This window comes from Perognathus longimembris, chromosome 6 (genome assembly GCF_023159225.1).
Source record: "Perognathus longimembris pacificus isolate PPM17 chromosome 6, ASM2315922v1, whole genome shotgun sequence".
NCBI lineage: Eukaryota > Metazoa > Chordata > Mammalia > Rodentia > Heteromyidae > Perognathus > Perognathus longimembris.
In genome coordinates, this window is record NC_063166.1 from 23,056,384 (window position 1) to 23,080,818 (window position 24,435).

General features: G+C 41.2%; 1 protein-coding gene and 1 long non-coding RNA gene across 4 annotated transcripts in view; both read right to left on the reverse strand.

Annotated features, from left to right (window-relative positions):
• Rnf144b (ring finger protein 144B) overlaps positions 1 to 24,435 on the reverse strand; it is a 161,120-nt gene that overhangs the window by 35,855 nt on the left and 100,830 nt on the right. For all 3 annotated transcript variants that reach the window (XM_048348403.1, XM_048348402.1, XM_048348401.1), the window contains exons 2-3: positions 22,220 to 22,420; positions 3,014 to 3,118 (exon numbers count right to left, since the gene is read on the reverse strand). In XM_048348403.1, the coding sequence (XP_048204360.1) occupies positions 3,014 to 3,118; positions 22,220 to 22,384 (270 nt within the window). In that variant the 5' untranslated portion in view covers positions 22,385 to 22,420. The remainder of the gene's footprint in view (positions 1 to 3,013; positions 3,119 to 22,219; positions 22,421 to 24,435) is intronic.
• Positions 7,132 to 22,193, reverse strand: LOC125352985. The gene is made up of 3 exons (XR_007211226.1): positions 21,919 to 22,193; positions 9,887 to 9,891; positions 7,132 to 7,144 (listed from the first exon to the last, which is right to left on the reverse strand). It is a non-coding gene; the product is annotated as an uncharacterized LOC125352985 (long non-coding RNA).

Here is a 24,435-nt window from a genome sequence, read left to right on the forward strand (position 1 = left end):
TATATATATATATATATATATATACACACACACACGTAATTAAACATTCTTTAAAAAGTGAAAGAAGATGGCATCCAGTTAATCCAATCATACAAATGAGACCCACTATAATACATTCAAAACTGCATAGCCATCTATTGTCATAAAGACTCTCGATATTGTAGTCTGGGTGTAAAGCAGGTTAAAAAGGAAGGTGGTTCATCCTCTATGCATTTGTGGGTGCTGTTGGCATACCTGTGTAGTATTGAGTTTTCAAAGGAGAACTCCCATCTAAACTAATAAAGCACTCCAGATCTCCAAGATAATCTTCTATATTAAATTATTAGTTCAGAAAGAAAACAATCCCCACAGCACACTTTCATCATTCTGAAGGAAGGATGGAAGGAAGGGAAGGAAGGAGAGAGAGAGGGAGAGAGGGAGGGAGGAAGGGAGGAAGGGAGGGAGAGGAAGGAAGGAAGGAAGGAAGGAAGGAAGGAAGGAAGGAAGGAAGGAAGGAAGGAAGGAAGGAAGGAAGGAAGGAAGGAAGGTTGGCTGGTTAAGGACATTTGACGGCTGCCCATCTTAGACTATGCTTTCAGCAAAACCAGTGGCTCCTTAATGCACTGCAGTGTCTTATTTCCCATCTAATGAGAAAAAGACTAGAGAATTGAATTTCATTTTGTATGAAATAGCTTTGTTCTGGTTATTTTTTTCCAAATATGCTTTTGTAATCTTTGAGGGACATTATGGGTTTGTTTGGTTTTAATACAACCTAAAAGTAAAATGGCTTTTAGAGAAAAACGAATAAACAGAATTAGAAACAGGAAAGGATGAGGATATCCATAATGGAAAACAGATTCTGAGAACATGAAGAGAAAATGTGTATACACAGAAAGTCATAAGAGTTGAGGCTCTGTTCCATGGCCTGTCTTCACCATGCACTCAACCGCATCAGCCCTAACACTCAGGGTTCAAAATGAACATGGCTAACGGTTACCATTTTCTGAAAAGTCTAGGCCAATGCCATGCAACTTAGCTTTCTGCAATGACAGAAATGTTCTGTTCTGACCTGTCAGGTAGCCATTACTCACAAGTTGCTTGCAACACTTAAAAACAATGATCAGCTAGGAGCCGCTGGCTCACTCCTTCAATCCTAGCTACTCAAGAGGCTGAGATCTGAGTAGCATGTTTCAAAGCCAGCCAGGGCAGAAAAGTCCCTGAGACTCTTCTCTCCAATACACTACTGAGAAAAAGCCGGAAGTGGCACTGTGGCTCATGGTAGAGTACTAGCCTTGAGCACAAAGAGTTTCAGGAACAGCACCCAGGCCCTGAAATTTAAGTCTCAGAACCAGCAAACAAACAAACAAAAAACAAACAAACAAACAATGATCATGACACTGATCAAGAATATGTTGTGGGACTGGGAATGTGGCTTAGTAGTTGAGGGCTTGCCTAGCATGCATGAAGTCCTGGTTTCGATTCCTCAACGCCACATAAGCAGAAAAGGCCAGAAGTAGCGCTATGGCTCAAGCGGTAGTCCCAAGCTCCAGGACTGGCCAAAAAATAAATTAAAAAGAATACATTGTACTCACAAACTGACATGTTGAATTGAAATCTCCTGGTATAGCTACATAGGATAATAGGTTTTTGGTTTTGTTTTGCCAGTCCTGGGACTTGGTCTCAGGGCCTGTGCACTGTCCCTGACTTCTTTTTTCTCAAGGCTAACACTCTACCACTTGAAGAACAGGGTTTTGAATCATATATCATTTTAATTAATGTTAAATCCTTATGTAGCAGATCAGACAGCACAGGTCTAGAATTAAAAAAAAACAAATTGATTCATTTCACAGGCATGTTTTCAAACCTCAATGACTCATTTATGTTTAACAGGTTTTACATACTGGAATTAAGATTTCATACCAGACCCAACTCTTGCTGCCTCTGCCCTATCTCTCCCATTTCACATTTACAATGATCTGTTTAATGTCTCTCTCCTAGGCCAGAAGTTCCACCAGGACAGTGCTAGGCTGCTGAATCATTTGTTCTGTCCCAGACCCTGTGAGCCCTGCACACTTCACAACTTCAGTGGACACACAGCAGAGGAGCAAGTCAGAAAGGAAGCTTTTGTCCTAAAGGATTGTGTATAGAAAGATGTGCCCAAATACTTGAGTCACTCTATGAACAACTGTGAGGTCTCATACATCAACAATGCCCCAAATGGCTTTGTGTAACTTCCCTGAACTTTAACTTCCTAGATTTACTTTAGTAAATTACAGTCCTCGTGACAATATTACATATTCAATAATAATATCCTTTTATCCATGTGTGTATATGTGTGTATGTATGTATGTATTCTCTCTCCATTTTTATTCTTTGTATGGTATTAAGGGGAAGGGAGGTAGGAGCTTGAACTCAGGGTATCTACCATTTGAGCTACAACTCCACAGATTTCTAGCTTTTTCTTTTTTTTTCTGCTTAATTGGAGAGTCTCATGGATTTATTTGCCTAAGCTGGCTTCAAACCTAGATCCTCAGATCTCAGTCTGAGTAGCTAGGATTACTAGTATGACCCACCAGCACCCAGCTTCTCTTTGCTGTTTGGAAATGTTTCTCTCAGGTTTTTCCTATAGCAGACAACCACTATGGAATATATAAACTACTACAGAATCACAATAGCTTTTATACTCCACAGCTGTGGATAATCTGTGACCTATTTCTTCTTAAAATACTCAGGGCTACAAGACCACCCATTACTCAGCCTCCAAACCTCTCATGGGATCAATTTGATTTCTAAATGCCCTTGCCTATTTTAGAGCTTCTTCTTGCAAGATGACATATACAAACACTACCAAGATAAATGACAGCTTTAACCGTCTGTATAAAGAACCCAGCAGTGTGTAGCAATAAAGTACTCCTTTAAAAAGGTAACTTCTGTATTCTGTGGTGAGATTCCCTAGTAAGGAGGTACTTAAAAAGTGAAGATCCTAATAAATAACAGCAACAGGCAAGGGGAAGGTCATGGCACACATCCATACCTCAGCTTCCTGCAGGGTCCCGTGGTTTAGGCACACCATGTCGGGGCAAGTGATAGGAGACCCACATCCTTCTCGGATTGCCAGCTGCATATACTGTTTCAGGCACTATAGGAGAGGAAGAAAAGAGGCAGACAATTATCCACCACATTACAGTGAAAAAAGCTTATATAAGAAACAACCCCTGCCTCTTCCCTTAATTGGCTGTCCTGGCATTCTTGCACTCAAGAGACATAAGTTATCACAAGTGTGAAGACTAAGAGCCATCACTTTGGAAAGAATACAGAGACAGGCAATTAATTATGCATGACTTCATCCTAAGAGTTTATTCAAGTCAAATTCCCCTATGCTCACATAATCCATCCATCATAGATTGGGAAACAAATTCTTTTGGACTCAGAGCAAAAGTCTTCTCCTTATTATTGTTATTATTATTATTATTTTAGACTTAGGTGCCTTTATAATTCTATTTTTATCTTTTGGTCCATTCCTTCGAAGTTTATCCAAACATAGGATGGAACCCTATGATCCTGGCATTGAGCTACCCAAACAGAACTGAAGTAAGACTAATAGGGCAGTGACTTATCCAGGAGCACACTTAAAAGCAAAAGATAGGTGCCTGGACCTTGGGCAGTGGATGGAGATATGAATCTGAGGTTGTAAGAGAGAAATGGATGGTCCAAAGGAGACTTCCAATGAATTTTCTCTCCTTTCCAGTCTAGTTTTATATGCCCACAGGAAACCAAAGGCAGTACATCAGGCTCCTTGTACTGTGGTCTCCACACCTGCATATGCAACCAAACTCAAGTTGCAAATATTCAGACAAAAAAATAAAATGCTATGTTATTATATAGTGAGGTCTATGATGGTTCCATCTCTACTGAACATGTACAGACTTTCCTCTTGTCATTATTCCCCTATAAAAGACAACAGAAAGGCAATTTACATATCATTTCCATTGGGTTAGGCAGCACAAGTCATCTAAAGATAATCTATAGTATACAAGACAATGGGTGCGGGTGCTATGCAAACGTTTTGCCATTTTGCATAAGGGATTTAAGCATTTAGAGATTTGGGTATTTATGAGCACAGTCCTGGAATTGCTACTTTGCAGACTGAGTCACCATTGCAACTCAGCAAATAGCACGAAGAAATCTGAAAGTTGACGCGTCCTCTTCTATGTATGTGACCAAGAAAAGTCAAGCTCAAATACTTGAGAAGTATATTGTACTAAAAGTATATGTTAGTTGATAAATAATGACTATTATAAAGCAATGTTTTTTTATAGCTGAGATTAGATTTCTTTTTTCAAATTCAAGCACTTATGTATTAAACCTAGTACCTCAAAAATGTTGCCATCCACCATTGCACAAGCCATCGAAAAGTGTATGGTCAGAATATTTATGATGCAATACTGAAACCTAGGCCTTTAGTTGACTTGTTCAAATGCATTTTCCCTATTGGTAAAGAAAATTAACATCACTATTGGGTTGCTGGGAGATACATGCATTTGTCTGCTTGAAGTGACTGTTATGTGCGCTAGGGAACCAATGACCAAGGCCAACCACTTAATCCACATCTGTTATCTCTTCCTTCTCCAAAATTAGAAAACAACCTAAATCACCAACATTAAATACTGAAATAAAGTATTAAAATTCACAGGGCTGAGGATGTGGCTTAGTGGTAGAGTGCTTGCCTGGCATGCATGAAGCACTGGGTTCGATTCCTCAGTATCACATAAACAGAAAAAGCAAGAAGTGGCACTGTGGCTCAAGTAGTAGAGTGCTAGCTTTGAGCACTCAGGGACAGTGCTCTGGTCCTGAGTTTAAGCCCCAGGACTGGCAAAAATAAATAAATAAATTACAAAATGGGATGTTTCCGAATAATGAAAAGATATGTTTAAAAGCCTGGGAAGCCAAGCATTAGTGGCTCATGCCTGTAATCCTAGCTACTCAGAAGGCTGAGATCTGAGAATTGCAGTTTGAAGCTAGCCTGGGCAGAAAAGCCCCCATGAGAGTCTTATTTCCAATAAACTACTCAAAAAACTGGAAGTGGCGCTGTGGCTCAAGTGGTAGGGCAGGAGCCTTGCACACAGAGAGGTTCAAGGACAGAGCCCAGGCCCTGAATTCAAGCCCCAGGACTGCGAGGGGGAAAAAAATGGAAAAATGCTCATGATTTGGGACAACCTGGTGTATAAAAGATATTTGGGAGCAGTAGTCAGCCACTCTCCCCCCCACCCCCATATTCAAGAGAAAGAGGGCTGACAGTGTGGTTCAGCAGTAGAGCACCTGGCTTTGCAAGCAACAGACCCTGAGCTCAGCCCCCAGTATTGACCCTTCCCCCACTGAATAAAAAAGAAAGAGGAACATAAGAGACTGCTTGCTCTGAAGTTTACTGTGCCCAGCATAATCTCCAAGACCAGAAGCAAACAAGGCAAAGGCAAGGTGTGGAAGAACATAGTGGGCAGGTAAGACCACACACCAAGTGATATCATACCAAGGGACAAATAAATGAACAAGGTGAAGGCCTGTCCACCGTTCTGCTTCTGGAGACCTTTCAGCCTTGCATCTGCCTTGCCAATGCCAGTGTTCCTGCCTACATTCCTCCCCAGCAGCTACCAACAGACCTGAAATCTGCTCTCCAGCCTCAACGGGAAAGTGTGTAAGAAAAACTAAGTGAATGATGCAACAAACTTCAGGTTCTACAAGTTTGGGGTCTAGACCCAGCTCTACTCTTTCCGATGAAAATAGGGAAATACCTTTACTTTAAACCCAGACTTCATTTTGAAGATAGGGACATAATGCCTGTGATGGTCACCTCACAGGACTTAAACATGGACACACAAAAACTTTATCTACTAATTGCAGAATGTCAGGCTACATTTTTACTCTCTTCAGTTGGACCTCGATTTTCTATTAGGAAACATTGTGAGGGAACTGTTAATCCACTGGCCTTCTGAGATATCATTTGTCGACTCCCTGTAAAGAACCAGTGATAAACCAGTTAGGGTGAAGAGCAGATACATGGACAGAACAGATACATACAACAGAGAATCCAACTATCTCCAGGCCAGCTGCTCCTTAGAACTAATTGGCTCTCTAGAAAAAGCTTAATGTTATGTTAAACAGGGACTAGAGACACTATGTGACACTTGATAGAAAAAAAATCACTTAAATGTGTCCTGAAAATTTGTATAAAGACAAAATATTAAGCTTTTGAGACAGTTCACGGTCGGGGCTGGGGATATGGCCTAGTGGCAAGAGACAGTTCACGGTGAACATTCCATTTGCTAATGCAATGGTCTTTGTTGCACTGTCTGCAGTGATACATCTTCCTAGTGAATTCTGAAGTTTTCCACAGGCACTCTCTTATCTGCAAATAATATTATGTGATCTAAGATTTTTAGGCAAGAAGTCAGAGCTCTCTGCATTTGCTACAGTGTTTAAGTACATATACGCTCTGTTTTTATTCTAAGAAATATTTGCTTAGAATAGGTGTTTCTAAATGCATACTCTTCAGTAATCCAGAGCACAGGTACATGATGTACCACCTATGTGCATGCATTTCCACTCAAAAGCAAAGACAGAAAACAATTAGTCCTAGTGACTGCTTCATACTGAATTTTCAAGGGCCATGAGTTCATTATTTTCCTTCCATTGCCTTTCACACACACAAAAAAATCTCGTCTCAAGGTCTTCCTCCTTCAAAGATTTCAATGCCTCTTGCTAATATTGCACAAAAGAAAAAACAGCATTCACATGAATCCCATGAGCATTTCACAAACCAAGCATAGGTACATGGTTAATCATTCTAGAGGGAAAATTCAACATCTAGCGCATAAACACATGCACACAAAGAAAATTACCAATCATTTAGTCACATTTTAAACATTGTACTGCATCGAACAGTGGCATTTTACATCGATATCTAAATATACAATTTCCTTCACAGCTAACAAATTCTAAGGGAAATATTTCAAATGGAACATTTCATAAGCCCATATGACCTAAACTAAGAAAGAAAACACTTTTTTATTTGGAATAGTCAACATTTTATTTGAGTGGTTTGGTACAATATACAGGATTTTTCTTTTCTTTTCTTTTTCTTGTCAGTCTTATAGCTTTAACTCTGGGCCTTGGTGCTGTCCCTGAGCTCTTTTCCTCAAGGCTAGTACTCTACCACTTTGAGTCACAGTGCCACTCCTGGTTTTCTGGTGGCTAGTTGGAGGTAAGAGTTTCATGTACTATCCTACCCCGGCTAGTTTCAGTGATCCTCAGATCTCAGCCTACTGAGTAGCTAGGATTACAAGCATGAGCCACTGGTGCCCAGCCAATTTGCAAACATTTTAAGGTCATGAGATCACATACCAAGGACTATTCTTCTAACTCCCTCCATAGCTCTCAAGAATTCCAAGAGGATCTAACTGAGGATTTTACTACCAAACTACCAGACAATTTCTAGTGTTTCCTACAACACATTTAATTTTTTTTCAAATATAGGATTTCTCTAGGCCCTTTTTATAATATTTTAAATTCTAACATGTCAAATGACATGGCATTCTTCATAAGATATTTTATTTATTACAACAAATACTGCAAAAGGGATTACAATGTCACACCAGAGCTCCTCCATCCAAGAATCAACCACAGAAAGCAAGAAATATATGTGTATAGAATTCTCATGTTTTCTCATCAACATCCCCAGAGATCTTACATGCATTCAGCTAGTTCCAAAAGAATTAGTCTCATAAGTATAATGGAAAATTATATATGCAAAATTTTTAAATTCTAATGAGAGATAGCCTTTAAACACTTTAACACAAAATAATACTGTTATATTTTTTCTGGAAAAGGGTACAAAAGTCCACCTCAAGTAAGTTTGAGAATGGTCATTCAATATGGGAGATTAAGTCTGGGCTCCAATCAAAAGTACCTCCAGTTCCCACCAAACAAGAGCAATCAAACACTTCTATCTTTGGCTCCAGTGATCATGAAACTGCCTAAATTAAGAAACTCAGTGGCAGAAATAAGTCTGAGGAGAAATTCACTGGAAATGCTACAGCCTTGGTCCTAGTCTCCACAATGAAGCAATAGACTATGCCAAGCTGGAAGAAGACTCCTATCAGAGCAGCCCCACGGGCTCTAAGCCTGGAGAGATCTGCTTCCAACCTAAGAAATTCAATAACCCTTCCACTGACCTTTTGGAGGCTTTTCCTTTCTTCCCACCCAGGCTGCTTTTCTTCACAGAGGGAGGCACCCATTCGTACACTACTCCCAAAGAGATCTCTCTCAGCCAGGTGCTACCCCATGACACAGTACACTCAGAAAAGCAATGGATGGCTCTGGGAGAAAGAAAACAAGAAAGCCTGCCAAGTTTACATCCTTCCATTTCCTCCAAAGAAACATTACGCCTCAGAACTGCAAGCCCTCAGGCTGGCACCAAAGTCTTAGCATACAGGCCCAGCAAAACCTGTGAGAATAAACACACCCTTGATTTGGAGCTGGCTAAATCCACCCCACCCCCACCCCCGTCCTCCCTCTGTGAGAGTCCCTACATGAACTCCTTCAGCAACGTGTCCAGATCTCCAAGAACATACGACACAAAAAGAAATAAACCCTTCATCAATAAAGGATCAAGAAACTCTTTCAGCCATGATGTAGAGTTATGTAAGTTATCTGAAGGGGGGAAGAAAACTATCACCATTTAACTCAATCTAAGTAAGCATGCTAAATTCCAATGGAGAATTCAGAATGAATATTAACATGGTGCCACGCAAAGCAAGGCAAAGGAGAGATATGGGATGAGGTAAACAGTTTACGTGAAACTCTGCTATGGTTTGAATCACCATGACCCCATGCTGAAACCTCAGTTCTCAACATGCCAGTAACACAAAGTATGGCCTTTGCAAAGGGATTAAGTCACAAGAGCTCTCTACTCTCCTGAATGGTCTTCCGCACTCTTATAAAAGGGACGGAGGGCCTCCTAGAAGGTCTTCAGACCACAGGGCAGGAGGAGAGGAGTTTTGAGAGCACTGTGAGAATTGACCTCCTTATCTGTTTGGTCTCCCTGCCCACCAGGTACATGGTTTGCTACCTTACTACAAGCCAAAAGAAATAGAACCAACTGATCATGGACAAAAACCTCCCATCCCAAACAGTGAAACTTTTTCTAGATTGATTATATCAAATCTTTGTTACAGTAACAGAGAGCTAAGTAAAATCATTAAGTATCTGAAAATTTTCTCACTTTCCCATCAAAGCAGCTTGGAGGTTGATATCATACCGTTTCACACAAACCAGTTGTGCAACTTACCCTCATTTCCCATGTACTAAACTACAAGACTTGAGACGTTAACCAAGGCATGTATAATTGAGACCCCATTCTGCTTGCTTTCCTGCTACATCACAATGATTTCTAGTTTTTAGAACTAAAATATCTAATCCATCGTTTACACCCAAAGAAAAAAATTAAGGGACATATAAAACCAAAATCTAAGGGGCCATACACCAAAATTTTTAGAGAAGTGCTTCTTATTTCACTGAAACAATGCTATGATCTAGGAACTTTAGGCAAGGTTTTTAACTCTGCACTGATTTCCTTATATGTAAATTGAAGGTAAGAGTCCGTAGAAAAAATAGAAAACAGTCCCTGTGTGTAATATACACAGCATGGTAGATATGCAAATGTCTTTGTTTTTCCTCCTTCCTGGATTTCATTTTTATAGATGAATAAACTCAAGTTCAGAGAGGCTGAGCGCGTGCTCACATGGGAAGTAAGAGACAGACCCTAAGGAGCCACAAAGGAAGGACAAGATGGTGATTCAAACCCACTGATGCCTTTATTTTCATTTTCCTTCCCATGGAAATGAGGGGCCACCTTGTCTCACCTAGCTCCAAATAGGGCCATTGTACACGTGGAATCCATGGCAGAAATCAGGCAGAACCCCTTTACAAAATGGGATTTTAGATTTTCTAGCAAACCCATAAGCTTTGGGGGCCTCAACTAAGCTAAAATTTTGAAATTTCATTTTCCACTTAGGAGCAACATCTCCTTTTATTGTATTTTTTAAAATTTCTTTTAATTATGAAAGGGTTTTAATTTATGAATCAGTTTAGGAATACAATGCATCCTGATTGGTGTCATCCCTTCCATCATTCTCCACCCGCCCCCATCTCTCCCGACCCCACCTACCCCCTCAAATTACACATGTGCATTGAATATCCTGACTCCATTTGCCCCTCCTTCCTCTCTCCATTCACCTGTCCTCAGCTTCCTTTGACCTCACACCTCCTGACAACACAAAACATGTCATCATTGAAGTCAGCCTTTTCTGTGATGAAGTACTTCTTACTGCCTTAGGACCATGTTAATAAGCATTGCCATTGTTCATGTCTCCCCTGTCTGTGTTTCAATAAACAGTCTGTTTTGTGTAACTCAACAATATTTTGAATATTAAGGTATAAAATCAACCCCAAACCATACTGGCACCAAGTATGCAATGAAGAAAAAAGCCCCCCTGCTCAGAGGCCCAGGAAGATTCCCTCTCACTGTAAACAATAGTGCCCCTCCCCAATCCCCACGCCAGTTCTTGATGGACATGCCTGGATTCCTATAGGAAGGGAAGCCCCATCCCCAGGTAATGGGAGTTCCTGAACCCCAAGAGACAGGGTGGGCACTTGGCCTATAGGTTAGTAAACCTGTCTGTCAAGTGCTTAGAACTGGGAACTTCCTGTGACCCTGCCCCCTGACCTGACCCTATTTATGGGCGGGCCAGCTCAGGTGCCATTACGCCATGCCACATGTTCAATTCTTGTGTCTGTCATCCCCATGGCGTCCCAATTCAGCTCTCCATTGGAGCTGAATTGGTTTGTTGGAATCCTCCAGAAGTACATCTCTGTGCCACTGTCCTGTTCTGTGTTATATGTTTTTCTGAAAGCTGGGACTAGTCCATACAGAACTTCCCAATAAATTCATCTTTTAACTTGAAAGAAGAAGAAGAAGAAGAAGAAGAAGAAGAGGAAGAGGAGGAGAAGAAGAAGAAACAGCATGAGGGGCTGGGAATATGGCCTAGTGGCAAGAGTGCTTGCCTCGTGTACATGAAGCCCTGGGTTCAATTCCTCAGCACCACATATATAGAAAAGGCCAGAAGTGGTGCTGTGGCTCAAATGGCAGAGTGCTAGCCTTGAGCAAAAAGAAGCCAGAGACAGTGCTTCAGCCCTGAGTTCAAGCTCCAGGACTGGCAAAAAAAAAAAAAAAAGCTAGGAATAGGCCTTTAATCCTAGCTACGCAGGAGGCTGAGATCTAAGGATCCCAGTCTGCGGCCCCCCGGGGCAAGAAAAGTCTCTAAGAGTCTTACCTCCAATTTTAAAAAGACAGAAATGGCGCTGTGGCTGAAAATGGTAGAGCAGAGCACTAACCTTGAGCAAAAAAGCCCAGGGTCCCAGGCCTGTCTGGGGAAGCACTCCAGCCATGTGTTTGTCTTGTGTCCTTCCTTGGTGGCTTCTCCTCCCCTCCCTGTGACTCCCACATAAGGCTCCTTCCCCCGGGAGCAATGTCAGCTAGCAGCTCATCTTCCTGCTCACCTGTCAGTCTCAGCCCTCAGGAAACCTTCACCACCTCTTGAGTTTAGTTCTGTGGCGTTCTCATATGTTCTCCTAGAGCACTGTACCTCCAGTGTCAGCAGCAATTATACCCGCTGCTTCCCATTTTCTCTACAAGAGGCACACAGCCCCAGCAAGATCAGATAAGGGGCGAAGCAGAAACGGGATGAAGATAAGAGGTTTAGAAGATGTTAGAAAAAAGAGTACCATTCCAAAAGGATAGGGAGATGACGTTTGATGACTTAATAGGGAAAAGTTCTCTCATGATTAGCCTACTTTTGACTGCTCTTTAACATTGTTTTACACTGGGCCTTGGTCACATCTGTAAATCTTAGTAACTCAAGAATCTGGACATCTGAGGTTCCAAATTACAAACCAGCCCAGGCAGGAAAAGTCTGTGAGGCTCTTATCTCCAACTAGCCGCTAAAAATCCAGAAGTCAGTGGTTCATGACTATAATCCTATCTACTCACCAGACTGAGGTTTGAGTGTCTAAATTCGAAGCCAGCCTGGGCAGGAAAGCCCATGAGACTCTTCTCTCCAATTAACTACTAAAAAGCCAGAAATGGAGCTGTAGCTCAAGCGGTAGAACATTAGCCTTGAACAAAACATAGCACTAAGGTACAGTGCCCAAGCCCCGAGTTTATGCCCCAGTACCAGCACTAAGTAAATAAAAATAAACATTGCTTAAAACTTAAGAAAAAAACCCTGTATATAACATTCAATTATAGTTCACCAATCTCTCATCTCTCCCTAATACTCTTGGTGAAGCATGAAGAAAATCTTCTTCTATATTATAGCACCCCCTACAATCTTACTTTTCTCAAACAACATAAAAAAAAGCCTGGAGTACTCGTTAAACCCATGAACACAGTCAAGTGGTTGTGCAAGTGATGCTTATTTCAAAAGTGTTATGTGGGTAGGGTGGGGGCAGGTGGGGTATAAAGTACGATTCGATAACATTCCCATTCCAAGAAGGTGAGTACATTCAAAGAACTCTATCTAGAAAAAAAATTAAGAAGTGTTTTCCAATTTCTATAGAAATATATAAATATATTGACCAGGAAGGGATACAGCACACTGAAGCAATTTTATCCACACCTTATTTAGAGTCAGTGGGAGGAAAGGAGGATCATGGGAAGTTTGGGAGAGACTGACTTAAAAAAAAAAAAAGTAGTGTACACAGTGGTTCATCCCAACAATCCTAGCAGCAGAGGAGGCTGAGAGGCTGAGAGCTAAGGATCCCAGTTCAAGCCTCCTCCCCCCCAAAAAATACACACACACACACACACACACACACACACACACACATACACATACACATATGTATATCCAGAAGTAGAAGTGTGGCTTAAGTGGCAAAATTCCAGACATGAGTGAAAAAAGCCAAACAGGATCACTAGGTCCTGCAAGACAATGCATAAAAGAGTGAACAAGTGAGAGAGAGAGAGAGAGAGAGAGAGAGAGAGAGAGAGAGAGAGAAATCAATAGTAATCCACTTTCACTTAAAACACGGTCAGATCAAAACTCACAAGACTGTTCTCAAATTCCACTGAGCTCAAGATCCTTACCCTAACTTGCAAGGCCCTTCACACTCTACACACAAACACATCACCTCCCACCTCAACTCACTTGCGTGTGCATGTGTGCACACATATGTGCGGGCATACACATGCTCTTCTCCACCCACCCTAGTCTCCTGACTGCATCAAAATATGCCAGGCACACTCCCAACCTGAGACCACCATACTGCTTCCCCCTGCCTAATGTTCTTCCCCTAGGTATTTCTATAGCTTGGTCCTCATTCCCTTCAAGTCCTTCTTCAAATAACACCTTCCCAGTGAGACATCTCTGACCACTGAGCATGGCCTCCAAGCTCATCCCCCAAGCTACTCGTTACCTTCCCTACATCTTGCTTTGTCTCTCAAAAGCACACACCAGCTCACACCAGCTGGGCACTGAGGGCTCACACCTGTAATCCTAGCTATTCAGGAGGCTGAGGTCTGAGGATCACAGTTCAAAGTCAGCCCAGGAAAGAAAGTCCATGAGACTCTTATCTCCAATAAACTACACATATAAAGCCGTAGTGGCACTGTGGCTCAGGTGGTAGAATGCTAGCCTTGAGCACAGAGACTCAGGGACAGAGACCAGACCAGAGTTTAAGCCCCAGGACCAGCAGAGAAAACACACACACACACACACACACACACACACACACACACAATCACCTGATTTCTGCATTGACTTGCTAGCATCTGTATTGTGCAATAAAGGTTGAACTGTTAAAAATAGCAGACTCTGATCTGATCACTCACCATTGTATTCTAACCATCAGAATTATGCCTGGCACAGTAGATAGCTCTTGAATAAATGATGCCCAGGCAAACACTGAGACTCACTCTTGAGAAACAAACCAAGGAAAGGGCTTCTTTCATAAGGTCAAGGTGAACTAGAAGACCTAAGTTAATCTTCCTTCCAATTCTAGGACTATATCAAAATTCTTAGGCCTTTACAGTATGTTTTTCTGTTGCTGTGCTCTCCTGTCTTGCCACACTTCACTACTTGCTTTGAGTAAGTGAGTGGTACGCACGGGGTGTGGATGAGATTACGGATATTAAGTAGCCAACACCTTCCTGAGTCATCTCTAACCCATTTCCCATGCAGTAGCATTTACCCTTTAGAGGCCTCCTGATCTGCAAGCAGCTCTTTTGTCAGTGGAAAAATATAACACATCGAAACTGGCATTTTAAGCCAGTGACTTCATTGTCATCCTATTATGATTATTATGTTGAACAGCTATAAACAGTGAGTATATTAGGGTAATTTTATAGAGACATGAATAAATTCACTTATTGTTGACTACTCAAAGCAAAGCATAAAGCTAACCTTGCAGGCTCATATATTGTATACAAAATACAGAATAATAAAGTGTTCTTAACATTTTGTGGGGGTTTTGTTGTTGTTGTCATTCTTTGTGTTTTGTTTTGTGCTGTTACTGTGACTTGAAATCAGGACTTCTCTCTCTGGCTTAGCTTTTTTGCTCAAGGATGGTACTCTATCACTTGAGCCACAGCTCCACGTCTGGCTTTTCAGTTGGTTTAGGAGAGGTAAGAATTCCTTGCATTTGTCTACCCAGGCTGACTTCAAACTAGGATCCTCAGTTCTCAGCCTCCAGAGAAGTTAGGGTCATAGGTATGAGGCTCTAGCACCCTGCCAACAGTGTTTTGAACATGCAGAATTTCCTTCTGCCCATCTAATAAGACTAGAAATATTTGGATCTGAGTCCTGAAGAAAAGGCTCTTGCACTTGAATGTGAACTCTTTGTATATTTTTTCAAGCTTCTGGCTCTTAGGGGATTTCTTTTATTTCAGAACCCACAGAACTATCTTCCAACTATTGCAATGTTAATTAACTCTTTGCTTGCTGTTTCGTTTATGCCATGCATCATGCTTATCTTTAGTCCCTTGTCTTCCATTTTGTATGCTGTCCAGAATCATTCACTGTAGGAGGAATGTTGCTTTTAAAAATTACAAGAATAATTTGGTTCCTCTAGAGTAATTTAATTGTCTTCTATTCTGTTACTGAAAAATAATACACAATGAAATAGAATAAAATCAACAAAGCCTTTGTGTAAATAAGGCAGAATTTGTTTTTCTTTTTGCTTATAGGTTGTCTATAAGAAGCTAAGTATATATGGAGGAAGAGGCAAATAAAACTGAATAATAGAAAATTTAAAATGATTGATAAGGAAAGGTTTCCATACAACAGGCAAAGACATTCATGTTTAGAACTGAGGACTGAAGGAAAATATTCCATTGTATATTTTCGCCTTCAAAACTAAAGCTCATCCCCAAAGGTATTAATTATTTTATCTTGAAGCCATTCCTCCCTTGTAGTTATAATATTAACCACAAAAAAAAGAAATATTTGGAACTCTGGAGAGATAGGTAATGTCAGAGCTAAAGGGAAAACTGGAAGGTCACATGACCATAAGAAGGGGCAGAAAACAGTTCTGTGACATTACCTATTTCTTGCAGATGCAGAGAGTTCACCATGAAAGGTACTTGTGACACTATACTAACACATCATGGCAACAAATAATTACACTATTCTTCTCCTTGGGGTAAGTAGCTCTTCTAGCTGAATTGTTTGCATCCATCAGAAATGTCTTCACTGATTCACTTTTAAACTTGTATTGCTATCTTTATCCTGACATACTTTTGGAACTTTAGTTTCAGAAGGCTAGCTGCAAACCACACTTTGGATAAATTCAATTCTGTTCTTCCTCTTTCTTCTTCCTCATCCTCTCCTTTTCTTCCTTCTTTCCATTCTTCCTTCCCCTCCTCCTCCTCTTCCTCGGCTTCTTCCTTTCTCCCTCTCTTTCATTCCTATTTGCTAGTCTTTGAATATCTCAGAATAATTGTGAACTTGAAATAACTTATATCTCAACAACTTTTCACAAAAAGCTAATATGGAAGCCAGTCTTAGGCTTTTCTTGCTCTACAGTATTTGTGTGTTTCTGTGTCTGTGTCTGTGAGTGTGTCTGTGTCTGTGTCTGTGTGTGCACACAGTACTGGGGCTTGAACTCAGGACCTAGGCACTGTTCCTTCATTTTTTTCACTTAAGACTGGTACTCTACTATTTAAGCCCTAACTGCACTCTCACTTCTTGCTGGTTAATTGGAGATAAAAGTCTCATAAACATCCCTGCCTAACTAAGCTGGCTTAAAATGGCAATTCTCCTATCTCAGCCCCCTGAAGTAGCTAGGATTACATGCTTTCTTCAACACTTTTTGAGTATTTGAATTTTTTTTCCATGCCCAGTCCTGAGGCTTGAACTCAGAGCCTGGGTGCTGTCATTAGCTTCTTTTGCTCAAGGCTAGCATTCTGCCACTTGAGTCACAGCTCTACTTCCAGAGATAAAAGTTTCAATGACTTCCCTGCCTAGGTTGGCTATTTAAACCATGATCCTCAAATCGCAGTCTCCTGAGTAGCTAGGATTACAGGTGTGAGCTACCAGTGCCCAGCTCTACAACATTTTTGTTTTGTTTTGTTTTTTTTCCAGTCCTGGGGCTTGAACTCAGGGCCTGAGCACTGTCCCTGGCTTTTTGCTCAAGGCTAGCACTCTACCACTTGAGCCACAGCGCCACTTCCGGCTCTTTTCTATGTATGTGGTGCTGAGGAATCGGACCCAGGGCTTCATGTATATGAGGTGAGCACTTTACCACTAGGCCACATTCCCAGCCCGCTACAACATTTGTGAAAGACAGAAAAATGGAATGTAGAAAGGAAAGTATGGAGGAGAAGAAGGAAGAGGAGGAGGAGGAAGAGGAGGAGGAGGAAGAGGAGGAGGAGGAAGAAGAGGAAGAGAAGGAAGAGGAAGAGGAGGAAGAGGAGGAGGTGGTCAGCTTACCATGGACTTAACACTGAGTTAGATGCTTTACTAGAATTTTTTCTATGCCTCCTAAAAGAACCTGAGACAGGTATTATGTTTCCCTCCATCCTCCCTCTTCCAAGTGAAAAACCTCAGAGTTAGAGATGCTGAAGAACTTCTCCAAAGTCATACATGAGTAAATGGCAAAGCGTGAGCACGAGTCTCAGTCCCCCTGATTCTATATATGGGCCTTCACCACCGTATCATATGGCAGTGGAAAAATGGTAATGGAGTAGAAAAATGGCATTTCTTTCCCTAGTACAGACATCAGTTAGAACTAGGAAAGAAGGATCCATTGCCAGTCACCAGCCTGTGTGTGCATGTGCACACACACGTACACACCGCACACGTACGTATGATGCAGATCTTCCAGAACTGTAAATGTCTCCCAAGGTATCTATTCACTTTTCTTAAAGGTCACCCAGCAGGCCCTAAGGAAAAGAAGGGTTTGGTCTAAAACGTTTTTATATTTCCCCTCACTTTTTAAACATCGGAAAATCTATTTGGCCCAGAGAAATGAGTAGTAAAAAGGAGTTCTAACTACCTAGAGCCAATAAATCATAATGGAAAATAAAGGCCAGAAAATGGCTGGACTTTATTTTCTTTTTCACTCTGCACATCCCATCTTTAATCTGAAAGGCAAATAGGCCATGTCCAACATACCACCTTCTCTTCAGGTGAAATTATCTAGGTTATAAAAACAAGCAACAACTGCGTCTATTCTTCCTTAGTTTACAGCAGACAGAAATAGTGGCCAAAATAAATCAGAAGCTAATACTGTTCACAAGCCAGCAAATCCTCAGAATTTTCACTACCTGACATCCTAGTCTGTAATCAGAAGGCTGAGATCTGAAGATAGCACTTCATTCAAAGCCAGCCTGGGCAGTAAAGTCCATGAGACTCTTATAACCAATTAACCATGGAAAATCTGGAAGTGAAGCTGTGGCTCAAACGGTAAAACACTAGCTTTGAGCAAAAAAAAAAGCTCAAGGACAACACCCAGACCCTGAGTTCAAGACTGTAGGCTGGTACACACACACACACACACACACACACACACACACACACACACACACACACACACAGAGTCAATGGCCAAGTCAGATCTCCATCAGCCCATTTGGCACTTACAGAATATGTTAAGCCCCTACCTGAAGGATCCAACCTAGCACTTTCATTCTACCAATGAGAAATCTGAGGTCCAAGAGATTAATCATTTGCCCAACCACACAGTTGAGCTGGGCAGAGAGCTAGAACTGGAACACAGTGACCTTGGAAGCAGAAAGAAGTTAAGCTCTCAGCAAATCAGTCAGGAATGCCTGTAGGGAGGATGGGACAAAGACGCAGTGTTTACAAAGCTTCACTAAATCCATAAATAGAGATGGCATAGCACCAAATCTAGCAGGAAGACCAACAATTGTGGGTGGAGATGGAGGAATCCTTAATAAAGCCATTTCAGAAACATTACACAGGAGAAATCTTTCTCATCCAATTATTGTTTTAAAAAGATAGGACTATTTTTTTAGTCTTGAAAACACATAAGTTATTTGATATCTTTAGTGCAAATTAAATGTCTACAGGTGTTAGGCACATTTTAACTGTTTCTTCAAAAAAAGAGGAGAAAGATGTAGAGACGGAAGAAAAGGAGAAGGAGGAAAAGAAAAACATAGATTTCTAATAAAATAAAAAAAAGTTGCCTGGGCTCTGGTGGCTTACACCTGAATCTTAGCTACACAGGAGGCTGAGATATTAGGATTACTGTTCAAAACCAACCAGTGCAGCAGAATCTTCTATCTCCATTTAACTACCAGAAAACCAGAGTGGTGCTGTAGCTCCAAGTGGTAGAACGCTAGCCTTGGGCAAAAGAGCTCAAGGACAGCACACAGTCCCCACAACCAACAACAAAACTAAAAAGTTAAAGTAGCATTTCAGAAAAGTTTAATTCTCCCAATTGCAAATTTATAAATACTCATGTAACTATAGACATGTAGCTATTTTGGTAGATCCTAGGTAATGAAAGCCAGGAAAGGTTCATACTTACAAGTACAAAAAGCTCCCAAATTGTGGACTGGGAATGTGCCTTAGCAGTGAAGTGCTTGCCTAGCGTGCATGAAGCACTGGGTTTGATTCTTCAGCACCACATAATCAGAAAAAGCCAGAAATGGTGCTGTGGCTCAAGTGGTAAGGTTGTAACCTTAGGCAAAAAAAATCCAGGGACAGTGCTCAGGCCCTGAGTCCCAAGCCCTAGGACTGGCAAAAAAAAAAGTTCCCGAACTGGAAAAGTACCAAAAAATATCAAGGCATTTGACTTTCTGTATTTGAGGCCTGTCTCACAAGGAGGACACATGAGTCTAGATGACAGAATGATCTCATTGCATGAACTCCAGCCCCCAAGTCACTGAAGGAGAAATGAGAAGGATTTGTGCTGTGTTTCATTAGGAACGTCATAAAATCTATTGAAACACTAATATCAGTTTGAGCTTCTTATGAATATGAAATACCTTTGTTTGACACACAGAGTTGAATACTGCATTATGAAATTTCATAGCAAGAAAATTGAATTCCATCTCCTGCTTTTAAACACCAGTAACCCTCAGAGAAAATTTTCCATCCTGGTTTCCACCAAATGTTGCTTCTGACTCATGTGTTTCAAGGATTAGCAAAGGTTAGAAACGTGTCTGAGAAAGACAGAGAAATTATCTTTTTGAAGGAAATTATCAGAAACAAAGCAAGACTGAAGGAAACTAAAGTTGTTTTAGAATGACAAGGTGATTTCCAGTCTTCCTATAAAGCAACACAGGCAAGATGAGGAAGGAGAAGCATCTATATGGCTCCTCCAAGGGGCCTGCTCCTGAATATCATACTGAAAACTCAGTTCCCCCAGACTCTATACTCCTATTCTCCTTTGCCAGGCTCTTCCTTATTCCTAAGCCCTATCATCCAACACCAACTTACTAGGTTTTTTGTTCATCATATAGCCTTGTTTGATAAGACTAGCTCCTAAGAGCAAGGATCCTTACTGAATTTTGTATCTTTAGTGATTCCTGGTGTCTAGGAGAATGTTATAAATAAGCTCTCCAAGAACCACTGGAGTCACAACAGTAGACATGAAAATAAAGAAGTATCTCACTAAGGCAAAACATACTCCTAGAGAAGAGTGTGTCATCAGCCAGAAATCCAGCAAGCAAGCACAAGCAGGCTGCTTTCCTATTTATCCCTAACCAGTAAGCCCTGACCCTCTGCTTAGATTGGTTGAGTTCAGGTTCACAATCTGCTTGTGATTGGCTAGTTTGACTAGGGTAAGATGTATTTACACAAAGTGACTATTAAAAGACTTTGAAATAAGATTAACAGTACACAAGTAATCTCAAATCACACGCACATCTTCAGCTATTTTGTGAACAATCTGAGGTGTGTCTTCTGAGGTGTGCCTTAATTCCCTCCAAGGAAAACCCAGGTAAGACAAAACTTTACATCTCAAAACTCTTTCCTTATCCAAAAGCAGTTCCTCTTTTCAGTTCAGTACTTGCTGATATTGTCTTAGCAGAACAATCAACAAGAGTTAAGCCACCAGTCCAAACAGGAATTCTTAAGCAACTTACTTTGATTTAAAAAAAAAGACAGTTTTTCTCACAAAAGTTCTTGGACACAGTTGCTGTTTTGAATGAACAAACAATATCATTCTTTGCCATCTTTCAATCCTATGGAAACTCATCGGTCTGTCCCCTGTCTCAAAAAAAAAAAAAAACTCTTTCAGGGCTGGGAATGTGGCTTATTGGAAGACTGCTTGCCTAGCATGCATGAAGCCCTGGGTTTGATTCCTCAGTACCACATACACAGAAAAAGCCCGAAGTGGCACTGTGGCTCAAGTGGTAGAGAGTTACCCTTGAGCAAAAGAGGCTCAGGGACAGAGCCTAAGCCCTGAGTTCAAGCCCCAGGGCTGGCAAAAACAAAAAACAAACAAACAAACAAAAAACCTCTTTAGAGTGGTAACACTGGTACCAGGCCACCATACTAAAAGAAGCAAGCTAGCCTCCTAGAATCTTTAGGCATTTGGCACGTCATGGAAACAGAAGAAAAGAAGAGGCCTGGTGTCAGTGGTTCACGTCTATAATCTTAGGGACTCAGGAGGCTGAAATCTGAGGATTTGAGTTTGAAGCTAGCCCAGGCAGACAAATCCAAGGGACTTTAATCTCCAACTAACTGGCAAAAAGCCCAAAGTGAAGCAAGAAGTGGCGCTGTGATTCAAGTGGTAGAACACCAGCCTTCAGCAAAAAAGCTAAGCCAGAGCTGGGAATATGGCCTAGTGGCAAGAGTGCTTGCCTCATATACATGAAGCCCTGGGTTCAGTTCCCCAGCACCACATATAGAGAAAACAGCCAGAAGTGGCACTGTGGCTCAAGTGGCAGAGTGCTAGCCTTGAGCAAAGAAAAGCCAAGGACAGTGCTCAGACCCTGAGTCCAAGGCCAAGGACTGGCAAAAAAAAAAAAAAAAAAGCTAAGCCAGGCACTGTGGCTCAAATGGTAGAGTGCTAGCCTTGAGCTAAAGAGCTCAGGGACAGTGCCCAGACCCAGAATTCAAGCCCCAGTACCAACACAAGGAGGGAGGGAGGGAGGAAGGAAGGGAGGAAGGGAGGGAGGGAGGGAAGGAGGGAGAGAGGGAGGGAGGGAGGGAAGGAGGAACAAAAGAAAGAAGAGATATGACAAAGCAAAAAACTTGTACATCATGATATTTGTAGGAAATGAGCAAGTATATGAGGAAAACATATGACATAAACTATTTACCTGACTTCTCTATCACTCAAAGATGACAGTTCTCAGAGATGACAGTTAACTAAAACATGATGACAGTTCTCTATTAGTCTTCCATCCCCCACCCATGCTAGGCAAGAACTCTACTAACCTGAATACACCTCTATTTTGTTTCTTGCAGAGAGAACAGACTACTTATCCAGTCAATAATTATATTTCACATACACATTATATCTCATCTAAACATTGTATTTGAGCTACCCATTCTAGTTACTAAAGAAGCACAATGAACATGGGATTTCATGTTCTGTATGTGATTGGGAAAATGATCCCAATCCTTTCCAGAGCAGGATAATATCATAACAAACGGAGCTACAGAAATGTCTCCTGGACTTGTTCATCATGAAAGCATCATGGGAGACTTACAGCTGTACAGAAGATGCACCGGCATTCCTGGAGTGTAGTCATCTTGTCCACAGACTGTTCACACAGGCAGAGCTTGCAAGTGATGAGGGGGGGCGGAGACATGTCTCCTGGTGCTGGATTTTCAGCTGTCATGGTGAGATATTGGAACCCAGTATCTGAAGCCATCAGCCTGTCTTCAGCCCTCTTCAGTCTCCTCAGCCCCTACATAAAGATCCAAAGCAGAAGCTATTATACCCATTGGGGACCTGAGGTCCTCAGGTCTTGTTTCCCAAACTCATTTGGAGAAGCAACTGAGCAAATCATCCCCCTCAATGATGTCTCAAGGTACAGCTAATAAATTTCTGAGAACCAAGGGTTGCCATCTTGGCAAGGTATTGCTAGAGTCCTGGAATTTAAGCTGACTTCACTGTGCTGTCCTGATTCATATCACATAAGCTGTGACACTTAGAAGATCACACAGGATGGAAGAAGGGCATGGGAAATGAGGGCATGAAAAATGGTCAAGGGTACAATGTTTCCTTTGGAGGAGATGAAGAGTTTGGGAGATCTACCCTATAGCATGGTAATTACACTTGAAAAGTGGTGACAGTCCACTTCAAATGTTCTCACCACACACACAAAAAAAGATTATGTAAGGTGATGATGTTAATTAGCTTCATTGACTTGCTTCACATGTATATAGAGTATATCAAAGTATCATATGCTACATCATACATGTAGATGATTTTGTCAATCATACCTTAATAAGATAAGCAGCAAAAAGAGGGGATTACTACTATAAATAAAGATGCCACTTGGGAGTTGAAACACTACAACCAATTAAACAGGTATTTAAAATAGGGTATCACTTGAAAAAAAATGGTTAAAGAAATACCATATGGGTTGTGGGGTGGGGGACGTGGTGTAGCAGAATACTTGCCTACAATACACAAGATCCTGTGCTGAAGCTCCAGCATCACCAAAAGAAAAAAATAATAATTTTAAAACCATTAGCATAATATCTAACCATTTTACTTCCAGGTCAAAATACTGAAATTGGAGACTTAGAAAAATACCTGGATATCTATGTTCCTACCAGCTTTAGTCACAATAGCCAACAGGTAAAAGTAACCCAACTACTCAACAACAGATAAATATACAAAATATAGTATTTACTTACAATAAAATATTATACAACCCTCAAAAGAAACAAAATAGCCAGGTGCCGGGGGCTCACACACCTATAATCCTAGTAACTCAGGATATTGAGATTTGAAGCCATGGTTCAAAGCCAGCCCAGGTAAGACAAGGCCGAGGCTCTTATCTCCAATTAATCACCAAGAAAACAAAAATAAAGGTGTGGTTTAAGTGTGTGGTAAAGCACCAGCAATGAATGGAAAAGCCAAGCAGTCTAGAGTTCAAGTCCTCATACCAACACAAAAGAAGAAAAGGAAGGAAAGGAGGGAGGGAGGAAGGGAAAAAGGAAGGGAGGAAGGGAAGGAGAAGGGAAGGGAAGGGAAGAGAAGGGAAGGGGAAGGGAAGGAAATCCTGACCTCATCTATAATAGATGAATGTTTTGGTTTTTTTGTTTTGTTTTTGCTAGTCCTGGGCCTTGGACTCAGGGCCTGAGCACTGTCTCTGGCTTCTTTTTTGCTCAAGGCTAGCACTCTGCCACTTGAGCCACAGCGCCATTTCTGGCCGTTTTCTATATATGTGGTGCTGGGGAATCGAACCCTGGGCTTCATGTATATGAGGCAAGCACTCTTGCCACTAAGCCATATTCCCAGCCCAATAGATGAATCTTGAGAAGTCATTATGCTAACTAAAAAGCCAGACTGAAAATAGCAAATACTATGTGATTTCATTTACAGGCAGTACCTAGACTTGTAAAAGAAATGAAAAGACCAGAGGCTACCAGAGAAATGGAGAAGGGGACTGAAGAGTTGCTATTTGGTGACCACAGAGTACCCCATTTAGGATGATGGAAAGTTCTGGAAATGGACAGTGATGATGGCTGCACAATGCCGCAAATGTATTTGATGCAGCTGAATTATACAGCCAAGTGATTGAAATAGTAAGTTTTATGCTACGTGCATTTTATATAGTTTTAAGAGTGTCTGTGTGCATTGTGTGCCTTTGCACCTATTGCTTCATTTAAACTTTTGAAACTATCAAGACTATTTTCTTTCTTTTAGAGAGTCATTAAGATGCTGATAAATTAAGTCATCTGCCAATGT